Below are 22,500 nucleotides of genomic sequence, written 5' to 3'. Positions count from 1 at the left end.
GAACTCTTTGCCGCAGAAGGCTGTGGAGGCCAAATCACTGAGTGTCTTTAAGACAGAGATAGAGAGGTTCTTCCGAGTGGCCTAATTCTGCTCCTATGTCTTATGGTCATTAAAGACCCACATACCAAAGGGTTGCCCATTTTGCACAGATTGAACTCACACTTAGCCTCAGGGAGCTCAGTCCCCTTCCACCACACAGGGAGCAGTCTGCTTATACTTCAAACTGATGGAGACCCCAAGAAAGAAACATCCTTTTCAAACAGAATGAATCCCAGATGAGATCGTATCTGTCCCACAGGTCTGCACAACCACAGCAAAATGGGGGGGGGGGGAAATCAATAAAGTAAGGGAGGGGTCAGAGGGGTTAGTACCAATTACAGGAGGTTTCACTGTGGACTAAAGGAGTGCAGAAAAATTTGGCGCAGAGCAGACAGAAGCCACCACTGACCACACAGTAACAGCTCTTACTATTGGCCATTGTCCTGGTAACCCATGCTGTTAACCAGGTCAGAATATTAAGGTCAGGAACCCACCACCACACAGTGTTCAGCCACATGCAGGTCAGAGACAAGAGAGGGAGAGGATCCATCGCTGTACAGCTCAAAGAAACAGTTTGTAAACATGAGAGGAAGAATTGGAGGGGAAAGTGTGTACAGCCAGTCACCAGAGGGAACAAGGTGGACACAAAGAATCAGTATTTTCTACACTGCTGATCTGTTACAGTGAGATCACCTCCACTCTGTCCTTTTGTCCATCAAACACTCCCAGGACAGGTACAGCACGGGGTTAGATACAGAGTAAAGCTCCTCTACACTGTCCCCATCAAATACTCCCAGGACAGGTACAGCATGGGGTTAGATACAGAGTAAAGCTCCTCTACACTGTCCCCATCAAACACTCCCAGGACAGGTACAGCACGGGGTTAGATACAGAGTAAAGCTCCCTCTACACTGTCCCCATCAAACACTCCCAGGACAGGGACAGCACAGGGTTAGATACAGAGTAAAGCTCCCTCTACACTGTCTCCATCAAACACTCCCAGGACAGGTACAGCACAGGGTTAGATACAGAGTAAAGCTCCCTCTACACTGTCTCCATCAAACACTCCCAGGACAGGTACAGCACGGGGTTAGATACAGAGTAAAGCTCCCTCTACACTGTCTCCATCAAACACTCCCAGGACAGGTACAGCACGGGGTTAGATACAGAGTAAAGCTCCCTCTACACTGTCCCCATCAAACACTCCGAGGACAGGAACAACACGGGGTTAGATACAGAGTAAAGCTCCCTCTACAATGTCCCCATCAAACACTCCCAGGACAGGTACAGCACGGGGTTAGATACAGAGTAAAGCTCCCTCTACACTGTCCCCATCAAACACTCCCAGGACAGGTACAGCACGGGGTTAGATACAGAGTAAAGCTCCCTCTACACTGTCCCCATCAAACACTCCCTGGACAGGTACAGCAAACACTCCCAGGACAGGGACAGCACGGGGTTAGATACAGAGTAAAGCTCCCTCTACACTGTCCCCATCAAACACTCCCAGGACAGGTACAGCATGGGGTTAGATACATAGTAAAGCTCCCTCTACACTGTCCCCATCAAACACTCCCAGGACAGGTACAGCATGGGGTTAGATACATAGTAAAGCTCCCTCTACACTGTCCCCATCAAACACTCCCAGGACAGGTACAGCACGGGGTTAGATACAGAGTAAAGCTCCCTCTACACTGTCCCCATCAAACACTCCCAGGACAGGTACAGCATGGGGTTAGATACAGAGTAAAGCTCCCTCTACACTGTCCCCATCAAACACTCCCAGGACAGGTACAGCACGGGGTTAGATACAGAGTAAAGCTCCCTCTACGCTGTCCCCATCGAACACTCCCAGGACAGGTACAGCAAACACTCCCAGGACAGGGACAGCACGGGGTTAGATACAGAGTAAAGCTCCCTCTACACTGTCCCCATCAAACACTCCCTGGACAGGTACAGCAAACACTCCCAGGACAGGGACAGCACGGGGTTAGATACAGAGTAAAGCTCCCTCTACACTGTCCCCATCAAACACTCCCAGGACAGGTACAGCACGGGGTTAGATACAGAGTAAAGCTCCCTCTACACTGTCCCCATCAAACACTCCCAGGACAGGTACAGCATGGGGTTAGATACATAGTAAAGCTCCCTCTACACTGTCCCCATCAAACACTCCCAGGACAGGTACAGCACGGGGTTAGATACAGAGTAAAGCTCCCTCTACACTGTCCCCATCAAACACTCCCAGGACAGGTACAGCACGGGGTTAGATACAGAGTAAAGCTCCCTCTACACTGTCCCCATCAAACACTCCCAGGACAGGTACAGCACGGGGTTAGATACAGAGTAAAGCTCCCTCTACGCTGTCCCCATCGAACACTCCCAGGACAGGTACAGCAAACACTCCCAGGACAGGGACAGCACGGGGTTAGATACAGAGTAAAGCTCCCTCTACACTGTCCCCATCAAACACTCCCAGGACAGGGACAGCACGGGGTTGGATACAGAGTAAAGCTCCCTCTACACTGTCCCCATCAAACACTCCCAGGACAGGGACAGCACGGGGTTAGATACAGAGTAAAGCTCCCTCTACACTATCCCATCAAACACTCCCAGGGCAGGTACAGCACGGGGTTAGATACAGAGTAAAGCTCCCTCTACACTATCCCCATCAAACACTCCCAGGGCAGGTACAGCACGGGGTTAGATACAGAGTAAAGCTCCCACTACACTGTCCCCATCAAACACTCCCAGGACAGGTACAGCACGGGGTTAGATACAGAGTAAAGCTCCCTCTACACTGTCCCCATCAAACACTCCCAGGACAGGTACAGCAAGGGGTTAGATACATAGTAAAGCTCCCTCTACACTGTCCCCATCAAACACTTCCAGGACAGGTACAGCACGGGGTTAGATACAGAGTAAAGCTCCCTCTACGCTGTCCCCATCGAACACTCCCAGGACAGGTACAGCAAACACTCCCAGGACAGGGACAGCACGGGGTTAGATACAGAGTAAAGCTCCCTCTACACTGTCCCCATCAAACACTCCCAGGACAGGGACAGCACGGGGTTGGATACAGAGTAAAGCTCCCTCTACACTGTCCCCATCAAACACTCCCAGGACAGGGACAGCACGGGGTTAGATACAGAGTAAAGCTCCCTCTACACTGCCCCCATCAAACACTCCCAGGAAAGGTACATCACGGGGTTAGATACAGAGTAAAGCTCCCTCTACACTATCCCATCAAACACTCCCAGGGCAGGTACAGCACGGGGTTAGATACAGAGTAAAGCTCCCTCTGCACTATCCCCATCAAACACTCCCAGGGCAGGTACAGCACGGGGTTAGATACAGAGTAAAGCTCCCTCTACACTGTCCCCATCAAATACTCCCAGGACAGGTACAGCATGGGGTTAGATACAGAGTAAAGCTCCTCTACACTGTCCCCATCAAACACTCCCAGGACAGGTACAGCACGGGGTTAGATACAGAGTAAAGCTCCTCTACACTGTCCCCATCAAATACTCCCAGGACAGGTACAGCATGGGGTTAGATACAGAGTAAAGCTCCTCTACACTGTCCCCATCAAACACTCCCAGGACAGGTACAGCACGGGGTTAGATACAGAGTAAAGCTCCCTCTACACTGTCCCCATCAAACACTCCCAGGACAGGTACAGCACGGGGTTAGATACAGAGTAAAGCTCCCTCTACACTGTCCCCATCAAACACTCCCAGGACAGGTACAGCACGGGGTTAGATACAGAGTAAAGCTCCCTCTACGCTGTCCCCATCGAACACTCCCAGGACAGGTACAGCAAACACTCCCAGGACAGGGACAGCACGGGGTTAGATACAGAGTAAAGCTCCCTCTACACTGTCCCCATCAAACACTCCCAGGACAGGGACAGCACGGGGTTAGATACAGAGTAAAGCTCCCTCTACACTGCCCCCATCAAACACTCCCAGGAAAGGTACATCACGGGGTTAGATACAGAGTAAAGCTCCCTCTACACTATCCCATCAAACACTCCCAGGGCAGGTACAGCACGGGGTTAGATACAGAGTAAAGCTCCCTCTACACTGTCCCCATCAAACACTCCCAGGACAGGGACAGCACGGGGTTAGATACAGAGTAAAGCTCCCTCTACACTGTCCCCATCAAACACTCCCAGGACAGGTACAGCACAGGGTTAGATACAGAGTAAAGCTCCCTCTACACTGCCCCCATCAAACACTCCCAGGACAGGTACATCACGGGGTTAGATACAGAGTAAAGCTCCCTCTACTCTGTCCCCATCATACACTCCCAGAATAGATATGGCACAAGATAGATTGAAAGAACATCAGCAGACGGCCATTCAATCCCTCAAGCCTGTTCTATCATTTAATTAGATCATGGATGATCTGTATTTTAATTCCACCTACACCATCCTGGTTTTGTAACTCTTAATAAACGTACCGAACAAATATCTACTTGATGTTTACAAGGAATACCAGGATAAGGGGAAAACAACAATTTATTATGTAGCAAAAACAGAAGATACCGGTCAGAGGGCGGTAACCAGCGGAGAGCCACGGGGATCAGTGCTGAAACCGCAGCTCTTCACAATGTATCAGTGATTGAGGAAGGACAGAGGGACTCTGGCCAAATGTGCGGATGAAACAATGTTTGGGAGGGAAGGCAGCTTGTGAGGAGGAGAGAAATAGTTTTCAAAGCGATATTGACAGGTTCGGTGAGTGGGCAGAAAATTGGCAAATAGAATTCAACGTGGGAAATTGTGAGATTGGTCATTTTGGAAGAGATAATGAGAAGGTGGAGTATTATTGAAATGGGGAGACTGCAAGAAGACGCAGCACAAAGGGACTTTGCGGTCCTTGCTCATGAAACCCAGAAAGCTGGCACACAGGGACAGACAGGAATAGGGAAGGCAAATGGAACGCTGGATTTTATTTCAAGGGGGCTGGAGTATAAACGAGATGTTGCTGGAACTGTCCAAGGTTCTAGTGAGGCCACATTTAGAATACTGGGTACAGTTTTGTTCCCTTTATTTCAGGAAAGATATCACTGGACGCAGGACAGAGGAGGTTTACTGGGATGATCCCGGGTATGGAGGGACTGCAATATGAGAAAGATTCAACAGGTTGTGTCTGTACTCCTTGGGGCTCAGTCAAATGAGAGGTGATGTGATTGAAACATAGAAGATTCTTAGGGGGTCAGACGGGGTCAATGTTCAGGTGGAATTCACAGTCCTGTGTGGGAGGGTTTTCCCAGATTGGCCCTCTTGATGGGAGTTGTACCTTGGTTGGACTGAACAGATCAGTGTGAAGTGACAGGTGGGGGACATGTTGGAGTTGGGGGGGGGGGGGGGGGGGGGGGGGGGGGGGGGGGAGGAGGAGGAGGAGGGGAGGAAAGAGAGAGGGGGGGGAGGAGAGAGCCAGTAGCAGAATAAAGGGGAGCTCACTGAGGAGGGATTTGAGGAAGAATTTAAAATTTTACACATCTTGACAAATATATGAATAGGATGGGAATAGAGGGATACGGACCCCGGAAGTGGAGAAGATTTTAGTTTAGTCGGGCAGCATGGTCGGCACAGGCTTGGAGGGACGAAGGACCTGTTCCTGTGCTGTACTTTTCTTTGTTCTTTGTTCTCTCAGAGAACGGTGAATCATTGAAATTATTTACGCCAGGAAGCTGTGGAGGTCAAGTTTGTGAACATTTCCAAGACAGGTTTAGTGTAAACTTCCAAATTAGGGAATTAGGAAACTGGACTCAGTGAGTGTTTGATCAGCTATGAGAATATGAAATAGTGGAGACGGCTTGAAGGGCTGAATGGCCTACTTCTGTTCCTATTTTCTATGGTCTTACATGCCGAGCATCAGGAAAGCAACAGTAAAGTCACCACAGTCCCAGATGACCACAGGCTGCTTTCCCCTTTGAGGGGGAGGGGAGCTGACTGGTGGGGATTTAACCTGAGGATCACCCACACCTCAGCTGAGTGGCAAGGGTGAGAAGGCTTCATGGATAACCTCAGCCGGTACGGGGATTGAACCCGCGCTGCCGGCCTTGCTCTACATCACAACCCAGCTGTCCAGCCAACTGAGTTAAACTGGCCCCACAGAATCATGCCTAGCATCACACAGGCACTGAAATACAGACACCACATTACTCATTGATGATTGACACAATGCCTTTTTGGCCTGATGGCAATATCCTGTTAGTGGTGCATGTCACTCCTGTTGCTACTGTGGAGTAACAACCTGATTCTCAAATTGTTGCGATCCCTTGCCATGGGATCACCTCCCATGCTGTCCCAGGCCCAGCTGTCGCAAACATTTTTGTTGGGTTCCATGAAATGTGTTTTCGATCGGATCACATCTAAATCCCTTACGTATTTCCGACACGTGAACGATACACTTGCTATATTAAAATTTCCTTGCGCACCTCAACGGACTCCATCCTGCACTCCTTTAGGAAGGACAGGCATAAAAGAAAAGGTGGTGGTGTGGCACTGCTGGTTAAAGAGGAAATTAACACAATAGTAAGAAAGGATATTCGCTCTGACAATGTGGACTCTGTGTGGGAAGAGTTGAGAAATACCAAGGGGCAAAAAACATTAGTGGGTGTCATATATAGACGCCCAAACTGCACTGGTGAGGTTGGGAATGGCATTAAACACGGAATTAAAGGTGCATGGAATAAGGGAATATCGGTGATCTTGGGTAATTTTAATCTTCACATAGATTGGGCAAATCAAATTAGCCACAATGCCATAGAGTAGGAATTCCAGAGAAGCCTTCCTTGCCCAATATGTGGAGGAACGATTAGAGAGCAGGCCATTTTAGACTGGGTACTGTGTAATGAGAAGGGAATCATTGCCAATCTGGCTGTACGGGACCCCTTTGGGATGAGCGACGATAACATGTTAGAATTTTTTATCAAGATCGAGTGTGAAGTAATTAATTCGGAGACTAGGGTGCTGAATCTTAATAAAGGGAACTGCGAGGAAATGGGACATGAGTTGGCCTTGATAGATTGCTTTCGACCCTGAAAAGATCCCAGTCTATCTGAGATTACAGAAGATCCCAGTCTATCTGAGATTACTGAAGATCCCAGTCTATCTGAGATTACTGAGGATCCCAGTCTATCTGAGATTACTGAAGATCCCAGTCTATCTGAGATTACTGAAGATCCCAGTCTGAGATTACTGAAGATCCCAGTCTACCTGAGATTACAGAAGATCCCAGTCTATCTGAGATTACTACAGATCCCAGTCTATCTGAGATTACAGAAGATCCCAGTCTATCTGAGATTACTGAAGATCCCAGTCTATCTGAGATTACTGAAGATCCCAGTCTATCTGAGATTACTGAAGATCCCAGTCTATCTGAGATTACTGAAGATCCCAGTCTACCTGAGGTTACTGAAGATCCCAGTCTATCTGAGATTACTGAAGATCCCAGTCTATCTGAGATTACTGAAGATCCCAGTCTATCTGAGATTACTGAAGATCCCAGTCTATCTGAGATTACTGAAGATCCCAGTCTATCTGAGATTACTGAAGATCCCAGTCTATCTGAGATTACCGAAGATCCAGGTCTATCTGAGATTACTGAAGATCCCAGTCTATCTGAGATTACTGAAGATCCCAGTCTATCTGAGATTACTGAAGAGCCCAGTCTATCTGAGATTACTGAAGAGCCCAGTCTATCTGAGATTACTGAAGATCCCAGTCTATCTGAGATTACTGAAGATCCCAGTCTATCTGAGATTACTGAAGATCCCAGTCTATCTGAGATTACTGAAGATCCCAGTCTATCTGAGATTACTGAAGATCCCAGTCTATCTGAGATTACTGAAGATCCCAGTCTATCTGAGATTAATGAAGATCCCAGTCTATCTGAGATTACTGAAGATCCCAGTCTATCTGAGATTACTGAAGATCCCAGTCTATCTGAGATTACTGAAGATCCCAGTCTATCTGAGATTACTGAAGATCCCAGTCTATCTGAGATTACTGAAGAGCCCAGTCTATCTGAGATTACTGAAGATCCCAGTCTATCTGAGATTACTGAAGATCCCAGTCTGAGATTACTGAAGATCCCAGTCTATCTGAGATTACTGAGGATCCCAGTCTATCTGAGATTACTGAAGATCCCAGTCTATCTGAGATTACTGAAGATCCCAGTCTATCTGAGATTACTGAAGATCCCAGTCTATCTGAGATTACTGAAGATCCCAGTCTATCTGAGATTACTGAAGATCCCAGTCTATCTGAGATTACTGAAGATCCCAGTCTGAGATTACTGAAGATCCCAGTCTATCTGAGATTACTGAGGATCCCAGTCTATCTGAGATTACTGAAGATCCCAGTCTACCTGAGGTTACTGAAGATCCCAGTCTATCTGAGATTACTGAAGATCCCAGTCTATCTGAGGTTACTGAAGATCCCAGTCTATCTGAGATTACTGAAGATCCCAGTCTATCTGAGATTACTGAAGATCCCAGTCTATCTCAGATTACCCTCCAAGGGTTTGGTATCAGTAATCTGAGCACCAGGTGAAGCTCCCTGTGTCAGGCTGCTCCTCCACAGCAGCAAAACGGATGGTAATTCACCACAAACAGGACACTGTCGTCCATCCAAAAACACCTTCTTATTCTTACAAAATGTGTAATGTTAAAAATGAATTTCAATGGCAGTGTGATGATAGGAATGTTGCTGTTTCCAACATCAAGGGCCTATGCTTGTATAACTCAAAACACAGTGTCCAACATTAGAAGTGATTCCACGTTTGGACAACGTTTACAAAATAATCCTCATTGTGTCATAGCGTCAGAGTTTCACAGCTCAGAAAGAGGCCTTTCGGCCCAACATGTCTGTGCTGGCCATCAAGCACGTAACTGTTCTTGTCTGCTGAGGTGTTTCCAAGTGCCCTTCTAAATACTTGTTAAATGTTCTGAGGGTCTCTGCCTCCACCACCCTTTCAGGCAGCGAGTTCCAGACTCCCACCACCCTCTGGGTGAAAAGGTTTTCCCTCACATCCCCTCTAAACCTCCTGCCCCTTACCTTAAATCTTTGCCCCCTGGTCATTGACCCCTCCCCCAAGGGGAAAAGCTCCTTCCTATCCACCCTATCTCTGCCCATCAGAATTTTGTACACCTTGATCAGGTCCTCCTCCGCCTTCTCTACTCTATGGAAAATAAACCCCAGTCTACCCAGACTCTCTTGATAGCTGAAAGGCTCCAGCCCAGGCAACATCCTGCTGAATCTCCTCTGCACCTCCTCCCGTGCAATCACATCCTTCCTGTAGCGAGGTAACCAGAACTGCACACAGTACTCCAGGTGTAGCCTCACCAGCTCCAGCATAACCTCCCTGCTCTTCTATTCGATAATAATAATCTTTATTAGTGTCACAAGTAGGCTTACATTACACACTGCAATATCTCGGCTATTTATAGGCAAGTATCACATTTGCCGTCTTCACCACCTTCTCTACCTATCCTGCTGCCTTCAGGGATCAGTGAACCCTCTGACCCTCTGTACTTCCTTGGGTGCGACTGTTCATTGGCTATGCCCCTGCCTTGTTAGTCCACCCAAAATGAATTACACTGGCAACCAATTCATCTGCTACATTCTCCATGGCAACGCTTCTACCAGTCAGAGTCCACATGCCTCATATCGGGATCCTGGCGAAGTGCCTGATGAGTGCAAGACAGAAAACTTTGATGAGTCCCATTTTTTAGCAATACTCAAGCTTTGTCTGACCAAACGACTATTTATAAATATCGACCAATTTCTGTTTTGACATTTTCAAGTTACATCCAACCTCAACAGGGGCAAGTCCAGATTCCACAGCACTCTGTTGAATGCTTCCTGACATCACCCTGAACGGCCTGTCTCAAATTTTAATGTTATATCCCCTTGGTGTGGACTCCCTCATCACCGGACAAAATAGGTTCTCTATCCACCATATCAACTCTTTTAATCATCTTAAACACGTCACTGATAATTTTCTAATTCAGGAATACAAGCCTAGCCGATGCAGTCTGTCCTTTGAATGTAACGTCTGCAGCCAGGATCATTGGGGTTAATCTGTACTGTCCCCCCCCCGTCCAGGACTGAAGATAGTTACTGCATCTGGGACAGATGAGAATACTGATTCTTTGTCAACTTCACCTGCAGACAGGAGTTGGGCAAGCCACCACATTCAGACCTGCTTCACCAGTTCCCAATGGCACACTCACCAGGCTGGTACAGCAGGACATGTTGAGGGGATTTATCAAAGCAGGAAAACAACTGGTAGACGGAATGCCCCTGCCAACCACTGACTGCATCGGTCCACAGGTTACAACCTAGCGATTGGTGGTATGGCTGACGGGGCACACCATGATGTCAGGTTAACTTACCGAGATCACCCGGTCTCCCACCCGTAGGATTCCGTCCCTGTGTGCAGACCCTCCTTCCGCTAAACGGGAGATGAATATTGCCTGAAACAGGACACAGACCATATTAAACACCCAGCTCACGCACAGTCCGCGTTCCGCACCCAGTTCACGCACAGTCCGCATTCCGCACCCAGTTCACGCACAGTCTGCGTTTCGCACCCAGTTTACGCAGTCTGCATTCCGCACACAGTCTGCGATCCGCAGCCAGTTCTTGCACAGTCTGTGTTCCCCAATCAGTTCACATACAGTCCGTGTTCCGCACCCAGTTCACGCACAGTCCGCGTTCCGCACCCAGGTCACGCACAGTCCGCGTTCCGCACCCAGGTCACGCACAGTCCACGTTCCGCACCCAGGTCACGCACAGTCTGCGTTCCGCACCCAGGTCACGCACAGTCTGCGTTCCGCACCCAGGTCACGCACAGTCTGCGTTCCGCACCCAGGTCACGCACAGTCCGCGTTCCGCACCCAGGTCACGCACAGTCCACGTTCCGCACCCAGTTCACGCACAGTCCGCGTTCCGCACCCAGGTCACGCACAGTCCGCGTTCCGCACCCAGGTCACGCACAATCCACGTTCCGCACCCAGGTCACGCACAGCCCGCGTTCCGCACCCAGGTCACGCACAGTCCGCGTTCCGCACCCAGGTCACGCACAATCCGCGTTCCGCACCCAGTTCACGAACAGTCTGTGTTCCGCACCCAGTTCACGCACAGTCCGTGATCCACACCCAGTTCACGCAGTCTGCGTTCCGCACCCAATTCGTGTAGTCCGCGTTCCGCACCCAGTTCACGCAGTCTGCGTTCCACACCCAGTTCACGCAGTCTGCGTTTCGCACCCAGTTCACGCTGTCTGCGTTCCGCACCCAATTCGTGTAGTCCGCGTTCCGCACCCAGTTCACGCAGTCTGCGTTCCGCACCCAGTTCACGCAGTCTGCGTTCCACACCCAGTTCACACAGTCTGCGTTCCACACCCAGTTCACGCACAGTCTGCGCTCCGTAATCAGTTCACATACAGTCCGCGTTCCGCACCCATTTCATACACAGTCTGTGATCCACAGCTAGTGCTCGCACAGTCTGTGTTCCGCAATCAGTTCACATTCAGTCCGTGTTTCGCATCCAGACACACGGTCTGCATTCCACACCCAGTTCACGCACAGTGCGTGTTCTGCACCCACAAGCAGTCACAGCATGGTTTACGCGGGACTAGTACGCACTGTGTCTCCGGCTTTGTATGGCGTTGATCCTTTTCCCCCAGCAATGCTGAAGCCGAGTCCCTTCTCATTACGTGCCAGCGAGGTGGAAAACTGCAGTCGTACAACGCCATCTTCAGGCTGCTCAAGGAACCTCAGCCCAGTACGCCTGTCTCTCGGAGCGTAATCATCTTCAGGGCGCAGTGGGGTCATGGTGATAGCATTTTCAGGCTCCACCATCCTCTCTCGAAGTATTGACATAGTTACTGAACCCCCTGAGCTCCGCAGTGCCTCCACCGCTCTGTGGTGCTCAGCATCTTGTAGACACACACCATTTACCTGCACAAAAGGAAAGGAAGAGTCTGAATTAACATTGCAATTACACCCATTACCCAGCGATCAGGTTAGACACAGGGGGACAGGGTAAAGGTCTGCAACCGGTGAGAGTCAGATTGAGAGATTGAACCTGACCGCTGTCTGGGGGTGTTGGGGACCCCGCTCTCTGCAGGGGGAGCTGCCCCGCTCTCTGGGGGTGGTGGGGACCCCGCTCTCTGCGGGGGGAGCTGCCCCGCTGTCTGGGGGTGGTGGGGACCCCACTCTCTGCGGGGGGAGCTGCCCCGCTCTCTGGGGGTGGTGGGGACCCCGCTCTCTGCGGGGGGAGCTGCCCCGCTGTCTGGGGGTGTTGGGGACCCCGCTCTCTGCGGGGGGAGCTGCCCCGCTCTCTGCGGGGGGAGCTGCCCCGCTCTCTGGGGGTGGTGGGGACCCCGCTCTCTGCGGGGGGAGCTGCCCCGCTGTCTGGTGGTGGTGGGGACCCCGCTCTCTGCGGGGGGAGCTGCCCCGCTGTCTGGGGGTGGTGGGGACCCCGCTCTCTGCGGGGGGAGCTGCCCCGCTCTCTGGGGGTGTGGCGATTGCTCACACAACACAGGTACCATTACCACAGAACTCTGAGCAGCAATTGGCAATTCAGCTCCTCGAACTCGCTCCACTGTTCAATGTGAAAAGTGAGAAGCGAAAAGTGCAGAGGATACTGGAAGTCTGCAGAGGGATTTGGATAGGTTAAGTGAATGGGCTAGGGTCTGGCAGATGGAATACAATGTTGACAAATGTGAGGTTATCCATTTTGGTAGGAATAACAGCAAACGGGATTATTATTTAAACGATAAAATATTAAAGCATGCCGCTGTGCAGAGAGACTTGGGTGTGCTAGTGCATGAGTCACAGAAGGTTGGTTTACAAGTGCAACAGGTGATTAAGAAGGCAAATGGAATTTTGTCCTTCATTGCTAGAGGGATGGAGTTTAAGACTAGGGAGGTTATGTTGCAATTGTATAAGGTGTTAGTGAGGTCACACCTGGAGTATTGTGTTCAGTTTTGGTCTCCTTACTTGAGAAAGGACGTACTGGCGCTGGAGGGTGTGCAGAGGAGATTCACGAGGTTAATCCCAGAGCTGAAGGGGTTGGATTACGAGGAGAAGTTGAGTAGACTGGGACTGTACTCATTGGAATTTAGAAGGATGAGGGGGGATCTTATAGAAACATATAAAATTATGAAGGGAATATATAGGATAGATGCGGGCAGGTTGTTTCCACTGGCGGGTGAAAGCAGAACTAAGAACTAGGGGTCATAGCCTCAAAATAAGGGGAAGTAGATTTAGGACTGAGTTTAGGAGGAACTTCTTCACCCAAAGGGTTGTGAATCTATGGAATTCCTTGCCCAGTGAAGCAGTTGAGGCTCCTTCATTACATGTTTTTAAGGTAAAGATAGATAGTTTTTGAAGAATAAAGGGATTAAGGGTTATGGTGTTCGGGCCGGAAAGTGGAGCTGAGTCCACAAAAGATCAGCCATGATCTAATTGAATGGCGGAGCAGGCTCGAGGGGCCAGATGACCTACTCCTGCTCCTAGTTCTTATGTTCTTATGATCCCATCCTGGCCTCAACTCCATCGTCCTGCCCGTTCTCCATAACCCTTCAACCCATTACCAATTAAAAATCTGTCTGACTCCTCCTTAAATGTACTGTCCCAGCATGCACCGCACTCTGGGGTAGCGAATTCCACAGATTCACAACCCTTTGGGAGTAGTTTCTCCTCAAATCTGTTTTAAATTTGCTCCCTCTTATCCTGAGATTATGACGTCTCGTTTTAGAATGCCAATAAGAGGAAGCACCAGCTCCACGTCTACTTTATCCAGACCTTTTAGCATCTTGTATACCTCAATTTGATCTCCCCTCATTCTTCTAAACTCGAGACAGTGTCGGCCTAAACTGTTCAATCTCTCCTCATACGACAAACCGCTCATCTCTGGAATCTAGTGAACCTCCTCTGAACGGCCTCCGATGTCACTACATCTTTCCTCAAATAAGTGGACCTGAATTATTGCATTTTGCTCACCTCCAGCAGCTTATCTCCAACGCGGACTCCAGCCTGAGCCGCTGGGCCCTCCTCACACACCCGCGAGATGAAGATTCCCTGAATCAAAAAAGAGTCGTTACCAATCAGCAGCTGAGCCCCGGGTCAAACCTATTGATGCTCCACAACGAGAAAGTGGGTACCAGCCATAGGCTGATGGCAGTGCCAGGGCAAGGGCCTGGGGAGGGCGAGGGCGAGGGCCTGGGGAGGGCGAGGGCGAGGGCCTGGGGAGGACGAGGGCGAGGGCCTGGGGAGGGCGAGGGCGAGGGCCTGGGGAGGGCGAGGGCGAGGGCCTGGGGAGGGCGAGGGCGAGGGCCTGGGGAGGGCGAGGGCGAGGGACTGGGGAGGGCGAGGGCGAGGGACTGGGCAGAGCGAGGGCGAGGGACTGGGCAGAGCGAGGGCGAGGGACTGGGCAGAGCGAGGGCGAGGGACTGGGCAGAGCGAGGGCGAGGGGCTGGGCAGAGCGAGGGCCTGGGCAGAGCGAGGGCCTGGGCAGAGCGAGGGCCTGGGGAGGGCGAGGGCCGGGGGAGGGGGAGGGCGAGGGGAGGGCAAGGGCCTGGGGAGGGCAAGGGCCTGGGGAGGGCAAGGGCCTGGGGAGGGCGAGGGCGAGGGCCTGGGGAGGGCGAGGGCGAGGGCCTGGGGAGGGCGAGGGCGAGGGCCTGGGGAGGGCGAGGGCGAGGGCCTGGGGAGGGCGAGGGCGAGGGCCTGGGGAGGGCGAGGGCGAGGGCCTGGGGAGGGCGAGGGCCTGGGGAGGGCGAGGGCCTGGGGAGGGCGAGGGCCTGGGGAGGGCGAGGGCCTGGGGAGGGCGAGGGCCTGGGGAGGGCGAGGGCCTGGGGAGGGCAAGGGCCTGGGGAGGGCAAGGGCCTGGGGAGGGCAAGGGCCTGGGGAGGGCGAGGGCGAGGGCCTGGGGAGGGCGAGGGCGAGGGCCTGGGGAGGGCGAGGGCGAGGGCGAGGGCCTGGGGAGGGCGAGGGCGAGGGCCTGGCGAGGGCGAGGGCCTGGCGAGGGCGAGGGCCTGGGGAGGGCGAGGGCCTGGGGAGGGCGAGGGCGAGGGCCTGGCGAGGGCGAGGGCCTGGCGAGGGCGAGGGCCTGGCGAGGGCGAGGGCCTGGCGAGGGCGAGGGCCTGGCGAGGGCGAGGGCCTGGGGAGGGCGAGGGCCTGGGGAGGGCGAGGGCCTGGGGAGGGCGAGGGCCTGGGGAGGGCGAGGGCCTGGGGAGGGCGAGGGCCTGGGGAGGGCGAGGGCCTGGGGAGGGCGAGGGCCTGGGGAGGGCGAGGGCCTGGGGAGGGGCGAGGGCCTGGGGAGGGCGAGGGCCTGGGGAGGGCGAGGGCCTGGGGAGGGCGAGGGCCTGGGGAGGGCGAGGGCCTGGGAGGGCGAGGGCCTGGGGAGGGCGAGGGCCTGGGGAGGGCGAGGGCCTGGGGAGGGCGAGGGCCTGGGGAGGGCGAGGGCCTGGGGAGGGCGAGGGCCTGGCGAGGGCGAGGGCCTGGGGAGGGCGAGGGCCTGGCGAGGGCCGGGAGGGCCTGGGGAGGGCGAGGGCCTGGGAGGGCGAGGGCCTGGGGAGGGCGAGGGCCTGGGGAGGGCGAGGGCCTGGGGAGGGCGAGGGCCTGGGGAGGGCGAGGGCCTGGGGAGGGCGAGGGCCTGGGGAGGGCGAGGGCCTGGGGAGGGCGAGGGCCTGGGGAGGGCGAGGGCCTGGGGAGGGCGAGGGCCTGGGGAGGGCGAGGGCCGGGGGAGGGCGAGGGCGAGGGCCTGGGGAGGGCGAGGGCGAGGGCCTGGGGAGGGCGAGGGCGAGGGCCTGGGGAGGGCGAGGGGCGAGGGCGAGGGCCTGGGGAGGGCGAGGGCGAGGGCCTGGGGAGGGCGAGGGCGAGGGCGAGGGCCTGGGGAGGGCGAGGGCGAGGGCCTGGGGAGGGCGAGGGCGAGGGCCTGGCGAGGGCGAGGGCCTGGGGAGGGCGAGGGCCTGGGGAGGGCGAGGGCGAGGGCCTGGGGAGGGCGAGGGCGAGGGCCTGGGGAGGGCGAGGGCGAGGGCCTGGGGAGGGCGAGGGCGAGGGCCTGGGGAGGGCGAGGGCGAGGGCCTGGGGAGGGCGAGGGCGAGGGCCTGGGGAGGGCGAGGGCGAGGCCTGGGGAGGGCGAGGGCGAGGGCCTGGGGAGGGCGAGGGCCTGGGGAGGGGGAGGGCGAGGGCCTGGGGAGGGCGAGGGCGAGGGCCTGGGGAGGGGGAGGGCGAGGGCCTGGGGAGGGGGAGGGCGAGGGCCTGGGGAGGGGGAGGCCGAGGGCCTGGGGAGGGGGAGGGCGAGGGCCTGGGGAGGGGGAGGGCGAGGGCCTGGGGAGGGGGAGGGCGAGGGCCTGGGGGAGGGGGAGGGCGAGGCCGAGGGCCTGGGGAGGGGGAGGGCGAGGGGGAGGGCGAGGCCGAGGGCCTGGGGAGGGGGAGGGCGAGGCGAGGGCCTGGGGAGGGGAGGGCGAGGCCGAGGGCCTGGGGGGGAGGGGGAGGGCGAGGCCGAGGCCTGGGGAGGGGGAGGGCGAGGCCGAGGGCCTGGGGAGGGGGAGGGCGAGGCCGAGGGCGACTGGGGAGGGGGGAGGGCGAGGCCGAGGGCCTGGGGAGGGGGAGGGCGAGGCCGAGGGCCTGGGGAGGGGGAGGGCGAGGCCGAGGGCCTGGGGAGGGGGAGGGCGAGGCCGAGGGCCTGGGGAGGGGGAGGGCGAGGCCGAGGGCCTGGGGAGGGGGAGGGCGAGGCCGAGGGCCTGGGGGGGGGAGGGCGAGGCCGAGGGCCTGGGGAGGGGGAGGGGGAGGCCGAGGGCCTGGGGAGGGGGAGGGGGAGGGCGAGGGCCTGGGAGGGGGAGGGGGAGGGCGAGGGCCTGGGGAGGGGAGGCGAGCCGAGGGCCTGGGGAGGGGGAGGGGGAGGGCGAGGCCGAGGGCCTGGGGAGGGGGAGGGCGAGGCCGAGGGCCTGGGGAGGGGGAGGGCGAGGCCGAGGGCCTGGGGAGGGGGAGGGCGAGGCCGAGGGCCTGGGGAGGGCGAGGCCGAGGGCCTGGGGAGGGGGAGGGCGAGGCCGAGGGCCTGGGGAGGGGGAGGGCGAGGCCGAGGGCCTGGGGAGGGGGAGGGCGAGGCCGAGGGCCTGGGGAGGGGGAGGGCGAGGCCGAGGGCCTGGGGAGGGCGAGGGCCTGGGGAGGGCGAGGGCCTGGGGAGGGCGAGGGCCTGGGGAGGGCGAGGGCCTGGGGAGGGCGAGGGCCTGGGGAGGGCGAGGGCCTGGGGAGGGGGAGGGCGTGGGGAGGGCGAGGGCCTGGGGAGGGCGAGGGCCTGGGGACGGCGAGGGCCTGGGGAGGGCGAGGGCCTGGGGAGGGCGAGGGCCTGGGTGAGGGCGAGGGCCTGGGGAGGGCGAGGGCCTGGGGAGGGCGAGGGCCTGGGGAGGGCGAGGGGCCTGGGGAGGGCGAGGGCCTGGGGAGGGCGAGGGCCTGGGGAGGGCGAGGGCCTGGGGAGGGCGAGGGCCTGGGGAGGGCGAGGGCCTGGGGAGGGCGAGGGCCTGGGGAGGGCGAGGGCCTGGGGAGGGCGAGGGCCTGGGGAGGGCGAGTCCAGTGTGCTGGAGAAGGGTGGGGCAGGGGCAGGGAGCAGGCGAAAGCCAGGGGGATGGTAAGGCAGTGGGATGGGGACGAGGCAGTTTGGGGGGGCGGTGAGGCAGATGGAAGGGGGTAAGGCAGTGGGGAGGGGCAGCCGGGGGGGGGAGGCAGGGGGTGAGGAGCGGGGTGAGGCAGGGGGTGAGGAGCGGGGTGAGGCAGGGGGTGAGGAGCGGGGAGGGGTGGCAGGGGGTGAGGAGCGGGGAGGGGAGGCAGGGGTGGCAGGGGGTGAGGAGCGGGGAGGGGAGGCAGGGGGTGAGGAGCGGGGAGGGGAGGCAGGGTGTGAGGAGCGGGGAGGGGAGGCAGGGGGTGAGGAGCGGGGAGGGGAGGCAGGGGGTGAGGAGCGGGGAGGGGTGAGGAGCGGGGAGGGGTGGCAGGGGGGAGGGGTGGCAGGGGGGGAGGGGTGGCAGGGGGGGAGGGGTGGCGGGGGGAGGGGTGGCAGGGGGGGAGGGGTGGCAGGGGGGGAGGGGTGGCGGGGTGAGGGGTGGCGGGGTGAGGGGTGGAGGGAGAGGGGTGGCGGGGGTGAGGGGTGGTGGGGGTGAGGGGTGGCGGGGGGGAGGGGCGGCGGGGGGAGGGGCGGCGGGGGGGAGGGGTGGCGGGGGGAGGGGTGGCGGGGGGGAGGAGTGGCGGGGGGGAGGGGTGGCGGGGGGGAGGGGGTGGCGGGGGGGAGGGGTGGCGGGGGGGAGGGGTGGCCGGGGGGGAGGGGTGGCGGGGGGAGGGGTGGCAGGGGGGGAGGGGTGGCAGGGGGGGGAGGGGTGGCAGGGGGGGAGGGGGGGCAGGGGGGGAGGGGTGGCAGGGGGGGAGGGGTGGCAGGGGGGGAGGGGTGGCAGGGGGGGAGGGGTGGCGGGGGGAGGGGTGGCGGGGGGGAGGGGTGGCGGGGGGGGAGGGGTGGCGGGGGGGGGAGGGGTGGCGGGGGGGAGGGGTGGCGGGGGGGGGGGGAGGGGTGGCGGGGGGGAGGGGTGGCAGGGGGGGAGGAGTGGCAGGGGGGAGGGGTGGCAGGGGGGAGGGGTGGCAGGGGGGGGAGGGGTGGCAGGGGTGGCAGGGGGGGAGGGGTGGCGGGGGGAGGGGTGGCGGGGGGGAGGGGTGGCAGGGGGGAGGGGTGGCAGGGGGGGAGGGGTGGCAGGGGTGGCAGGGGGGGAGGGGTGGCGGGGGGGGAGGGGTGGCGGGGGGGAGGGGTGGCAGGGGGGAGGGGTGGCAGGGGGGGAGGGGTGGCAGGGGGGAGGGGTGGCAGGGGGGGAGGGGTGGCAGGGGGAGGGGTGGCAGGGGGGAGGGGTGGCAGGGGGGGAGGGGTGGCGGGGGGGGAGGGGTGGCAGGGGGGAGGGGGTGGCAGGGGGGGAGGGGTGGCGGGGGGGAGGGGTGGCTGGGGGGGGGGGTGGCAGGGGGGAGGGGTGGCAGGGGTGGGAGGGGGGGAGGGGTGGCGGGGGGAGGGGGTGGCGGGGGGAGGGGGTGGCGGGGGGGGGGGGGTGGTGGGGGGGAGGGGTGGCGGGGGGAGGGGTGGCGGGGGGAGGGGTGCCGGGGGGGAGGGGGTGGCGGGGGGAGGGGGTGGCGGGGGGGAGGGGTGGCGGGGGGGGAGGGGTGGCGGGGGGGAGGGGTGGCGGGGGGGAGGGGTGGCGGGGGGGGGGTGGCGGGGGGAGGGGTGGCAGGGGGGGAGGGGTGGCAGGGGGGGTGGCAGGGGGGAGGGCTGGCAGGGGGGAGGGGTGGCAGGGGGGAGGGGTGGCAGGGGGGGAGGGGTGGCAGGGGGGGAGGGGTGGCAGGGGGGGAGGGGTGGCAGGGGGGAGGGGTGGCAGGGGGGAGGGGGTGGCAGGGGGAGGGGGTGGCAGGGGGAGGGGGAGTGGCAGGGGGGGAGGGGTGGCAGGGGGGAGGGGTGGCAGGGGGGAGGGGTGGCAGGGGGGGAGGGGTGGCAGGGGGGGAGGGGTGGCAGGGGGGGAGGGGTGGCAGGGGGGGAGGGGTGGCAGGGGGGAGGGGTGGCAGGTGGGGAGGGGGTGGCGGGAGGGTGGGGTGGCGGGAGGATGGGGGTGGCGGGAGGGTGGGGGTGGCAGGGGGGGGAGGGGGTGGCAGGGGGGTAGGGGTGGCGGGGGGAGGGTTGGCGGGGGGGAGGGGTGGCGGGGGGAGGGAGGGGGGAGGGGAGGGAGGGGTGGGAGGGGGGAGGGGGGGAGGGGGGAGGGGTGGGAGGGGGGAGGGGTGGGAGGGGGGAGGGGTGGGAGGGGGGAGGGGTGGGAGGGGGGAGGGGTGGGAGGGGGCAGGGGTGGGAGGGGGGAGGGGTGGGAGGGGTGGGAGGGGGCAGGGGTGGGAGGGGGGGGGGGTGGGAGGGGTGGGAGGGGGGAGGGGTGGCAGGGGGGAGGGGTGGCAGGGGGGAGGGGGGGGAGGGGTGGCAGGGGGGAGGGGTGGCAGGGGGTGAGGAGCGGGGAGGGGAGGCAGGGGGTGAGGAGCGGGGAGGGGTGGCAGGGGGTGAGTAGCGGGGAGGGGTGGCAGGGGGTGAGGAGCGGGGAGGGGAGGCAGGGGGTGAGGAGCAGGGAGGGGTGGCAGGGGGTGAGGAGCAGGGAGGGGTGGCAGGGGGTGAGGAGCGGGGAGGGGTGGCAGGGGGTGAGGAGCGGGGGGAGGCAGGGGGTGAGGAGCGGGGAGGGGAGGCAGGGGGTGAGGAGCGGGGAGGGGAGGCAGGGGGTGAGGAGCGGGGAGGGGTGGCAGGGGGTGAGGAGCGGGGAGGGGTGGCAGGGGGTGAGGAGCGGGGAGGGGTGGCAGGGGGTGAGGAGCGGGGGGAGGCAGGGGATGAGGAGCGGGGGGAGGCAGGGGGTGAGGAGCGGGGAGGGGTGGCAGGGGGTGAGGAGCGGGGAGGGGTGGCAGGGGGTGAGGAGCGGGGAGGGGTGGCAGGGGATGAGGAGCGGGGAGGGGAGGCAGGGGGTGAGGAGCGGGGGGGGGAATTTATTGTGGAAAACAAGGAAATGACAATGAATTGAGCATCATGATTGAATGGCGGAGCAGACTCAATGGGCCGAGTGGCCTAATTCTGCTCCTATGCCTTATGGTCCTGATGGACTTGAAAAGAACTGGCTGGTCAGATAGTTGATGAATTTGTTTAATTTTCAAAAATTCCCGAGATTCAAGCAAGGTTCTATTAAATTAGAAAATAGCAAATGGAACTCCTTTATTCAAAAAGTCATTAGAAAAATGTTAGAAGATGTTATAGCAGGGCGCTTAGAAATGTTCAAGGCAATCAGGGCGAGTCAACATGGTTTTGTGAAAGTAAAATTATTGGAGTTCTTTGAACATGCTGTTGATGAAGGGGAACCGGTGGATGTACTGTACTTTAAGATTCCCAGAAGGCATTTGATAAGGTGCCACATGAAAGGTTATTACGGAAAATGAGAGCTCAGCGTGTAGGGGTAACATGGATTGAAGATTAACAGGAAACAGTGGCATAAGTGGGTGTTTTTCTGGTTCGCAGGATGTGACGAGTGATGTGTCACAGGGATCAGTGCTGGGCCTCAACTTTTCACAATTTATGTAAATGACTTGGATGAAGGGACCAAAGATATGGTTACTAAAGTTGCTGACGACACAACGATAGGTAGGAGATTAAATTGTGATGATGCCGTGAGGTGTCTACAAAGGGGCATCAATAGTAGTGGACAGTAGGGAAGTTGTGCGTGGAGTCCGAGGAGATAGGAGAGGTGCTAAATGAATATTTTTCGTCAGTATTCACACAGGAAAAAGACAATGTTGTCAAGGAGAATACTGAGATACAGGCCACTAGACTAGAAGGGCTTGAGGTTCATAAGGAGGAGGTGTTAGCGATTCTGGAAAGTGTTAAAATAGATAAGTCCCCAGGGCCGGATGGGATTTATCCTAGGATTCTCTGGGAAGCTAGGGAGGAGATTGCTGAGCCTTTGGCTTTGATCTTTAAGTCATCTTTGTCTACAGGAATAGTGCCAGATGAAATGAAAAAATGAAAATGAAAATGGCTTATTGTCACGAGTAGGCTTCAATGAAGTTACTGTTTAAAGCCCCTAGTCACCACATGCCGGCGCCTGTTCGGGGAGGCTGGTACGGGAATCGAACCGTGCTGCTGGCCTGCTTTAGCAAATGTTGTCCCCTTGTTCAAGAAGGGGAGTAGAGATAACCCCGGTAACTATAGACCAGTGAGCCTTACTTCTGTTGTGGGCAAAGTATTGGAAAGGTTTATAAGAGATAGGATGTATAATCATCTGGAAAGGAAAAATTTGATTAGAGATAGTCAACATGGTTTTGTGAAGGGTAGGTCGTGCCTCACAAACTTATTGAGTTCTTCGAGAAGGTGACCAAATAGGTGGATGAGGGTAAAGCAGTTGATGTGGTGTATATGGATTTCAGTAAAGCGTTTGATAAGGTTCCCCACGGTAGGCTGTTGCAGAAAATACGGAGGCATGGGATTCAGGGTGATTTAGCGGTTTGGATCAGTAATTGGCTAGCTGAAAGAAGACAGAGGGTGGTGGTTGATGGCAAATGTTCAGACTGGAGTCCAGTTACTAGTGGTGTACCACAAGTATCTGTTTTGGGGCCACTGCTGTTTGTCATTTTTATAAATGACCTGGAGGAGGGTGTAGAAGGATGGGTGAGTAAATTTGCAGATGACACTAAAGTCGGTGGAGTTGTGGACAGTGCAGAAGGATGTTACAAGTTACAGAAGGACATAGATAAGCTGCAGAGCTGGGATGAGAGAGGTGGCAAATGGAGTTTAATGCAGAAAGGTATGAGGTGATTCATTTTGGAAGGAATAACAGGAAGACAGAGTACTGGGCTAATGGTAAGATTCTTGGTAGTGTGGATGAGCAGAGAGACCTACAGATC

The 22,500-nt window shown here is 58.1% G+C and overlaps 1 protein-coding gene across 1 annotated transcript; it reads right to left on the bottom strand.

Moving 5' to 3' along the window:
- Positions 1–10,391: 10,391 nt before the first annotated feature.
- Positions 10,392–14,187, bottom strand: LOC119960966 (protein scribble homolog). The gene is made up of 3 exons (XM_038788518.1): positions 14,065–14,187; positions 11,701–12,015; positions 10,392–10,530 (listed from the first exon to the last, which is right to left on the bottom strand). Exons 2-3 carry the CDS (start codon positions 11,935–11,937, stop codon positions 10,441–10,443), a joined length of 327 nt encoding a protein of 108 aa, XP_038644446.1. The 5' UTR covers positions 11,938–12,015; positions 14,065–14,187; the 3' UTR covers positions 10,392–10,440.
- Positions 14,188–22,500: the final 8,313 nt, after the last annotated feature.

This window comes from Scyliorhinus canicula, unplaced genomic scaffold (assembly GCF_902713615.1).
Source record: "Scyliorhinus canicula unplaced genomic scaffold, sScyCan1.1, whole genome shotgun sequence".
Classification (NCBI taxonomy): Eukaryota; Metazoa; Chordata; class Chondrichthyes; order Carcharhiniformes; family Scyliorhinidae; genus Scyliorhinus; species Scyliorhinus canicula.
This window is presented reverse-complemented; position numbering and strand designations above follow the sequence as displayed.

Excerpts from the sequence above, each read along its gene's own strand:
- LOC119960966 (XM_038788518.1), bottom strand. The coding sequence starts at position 11,937 with ATGTCAATACTTCGAGAGAGGATGGTGGAGCCTGAAAATGCTATCACC. Across the intron at positions 10,531-11,700 it reads CATACAAAGCCGGAGACACA|GCAATATTCATCTCCCGTTT; the intron begins GTGCGTACTAGT and ends GTCCTGTTTCAG.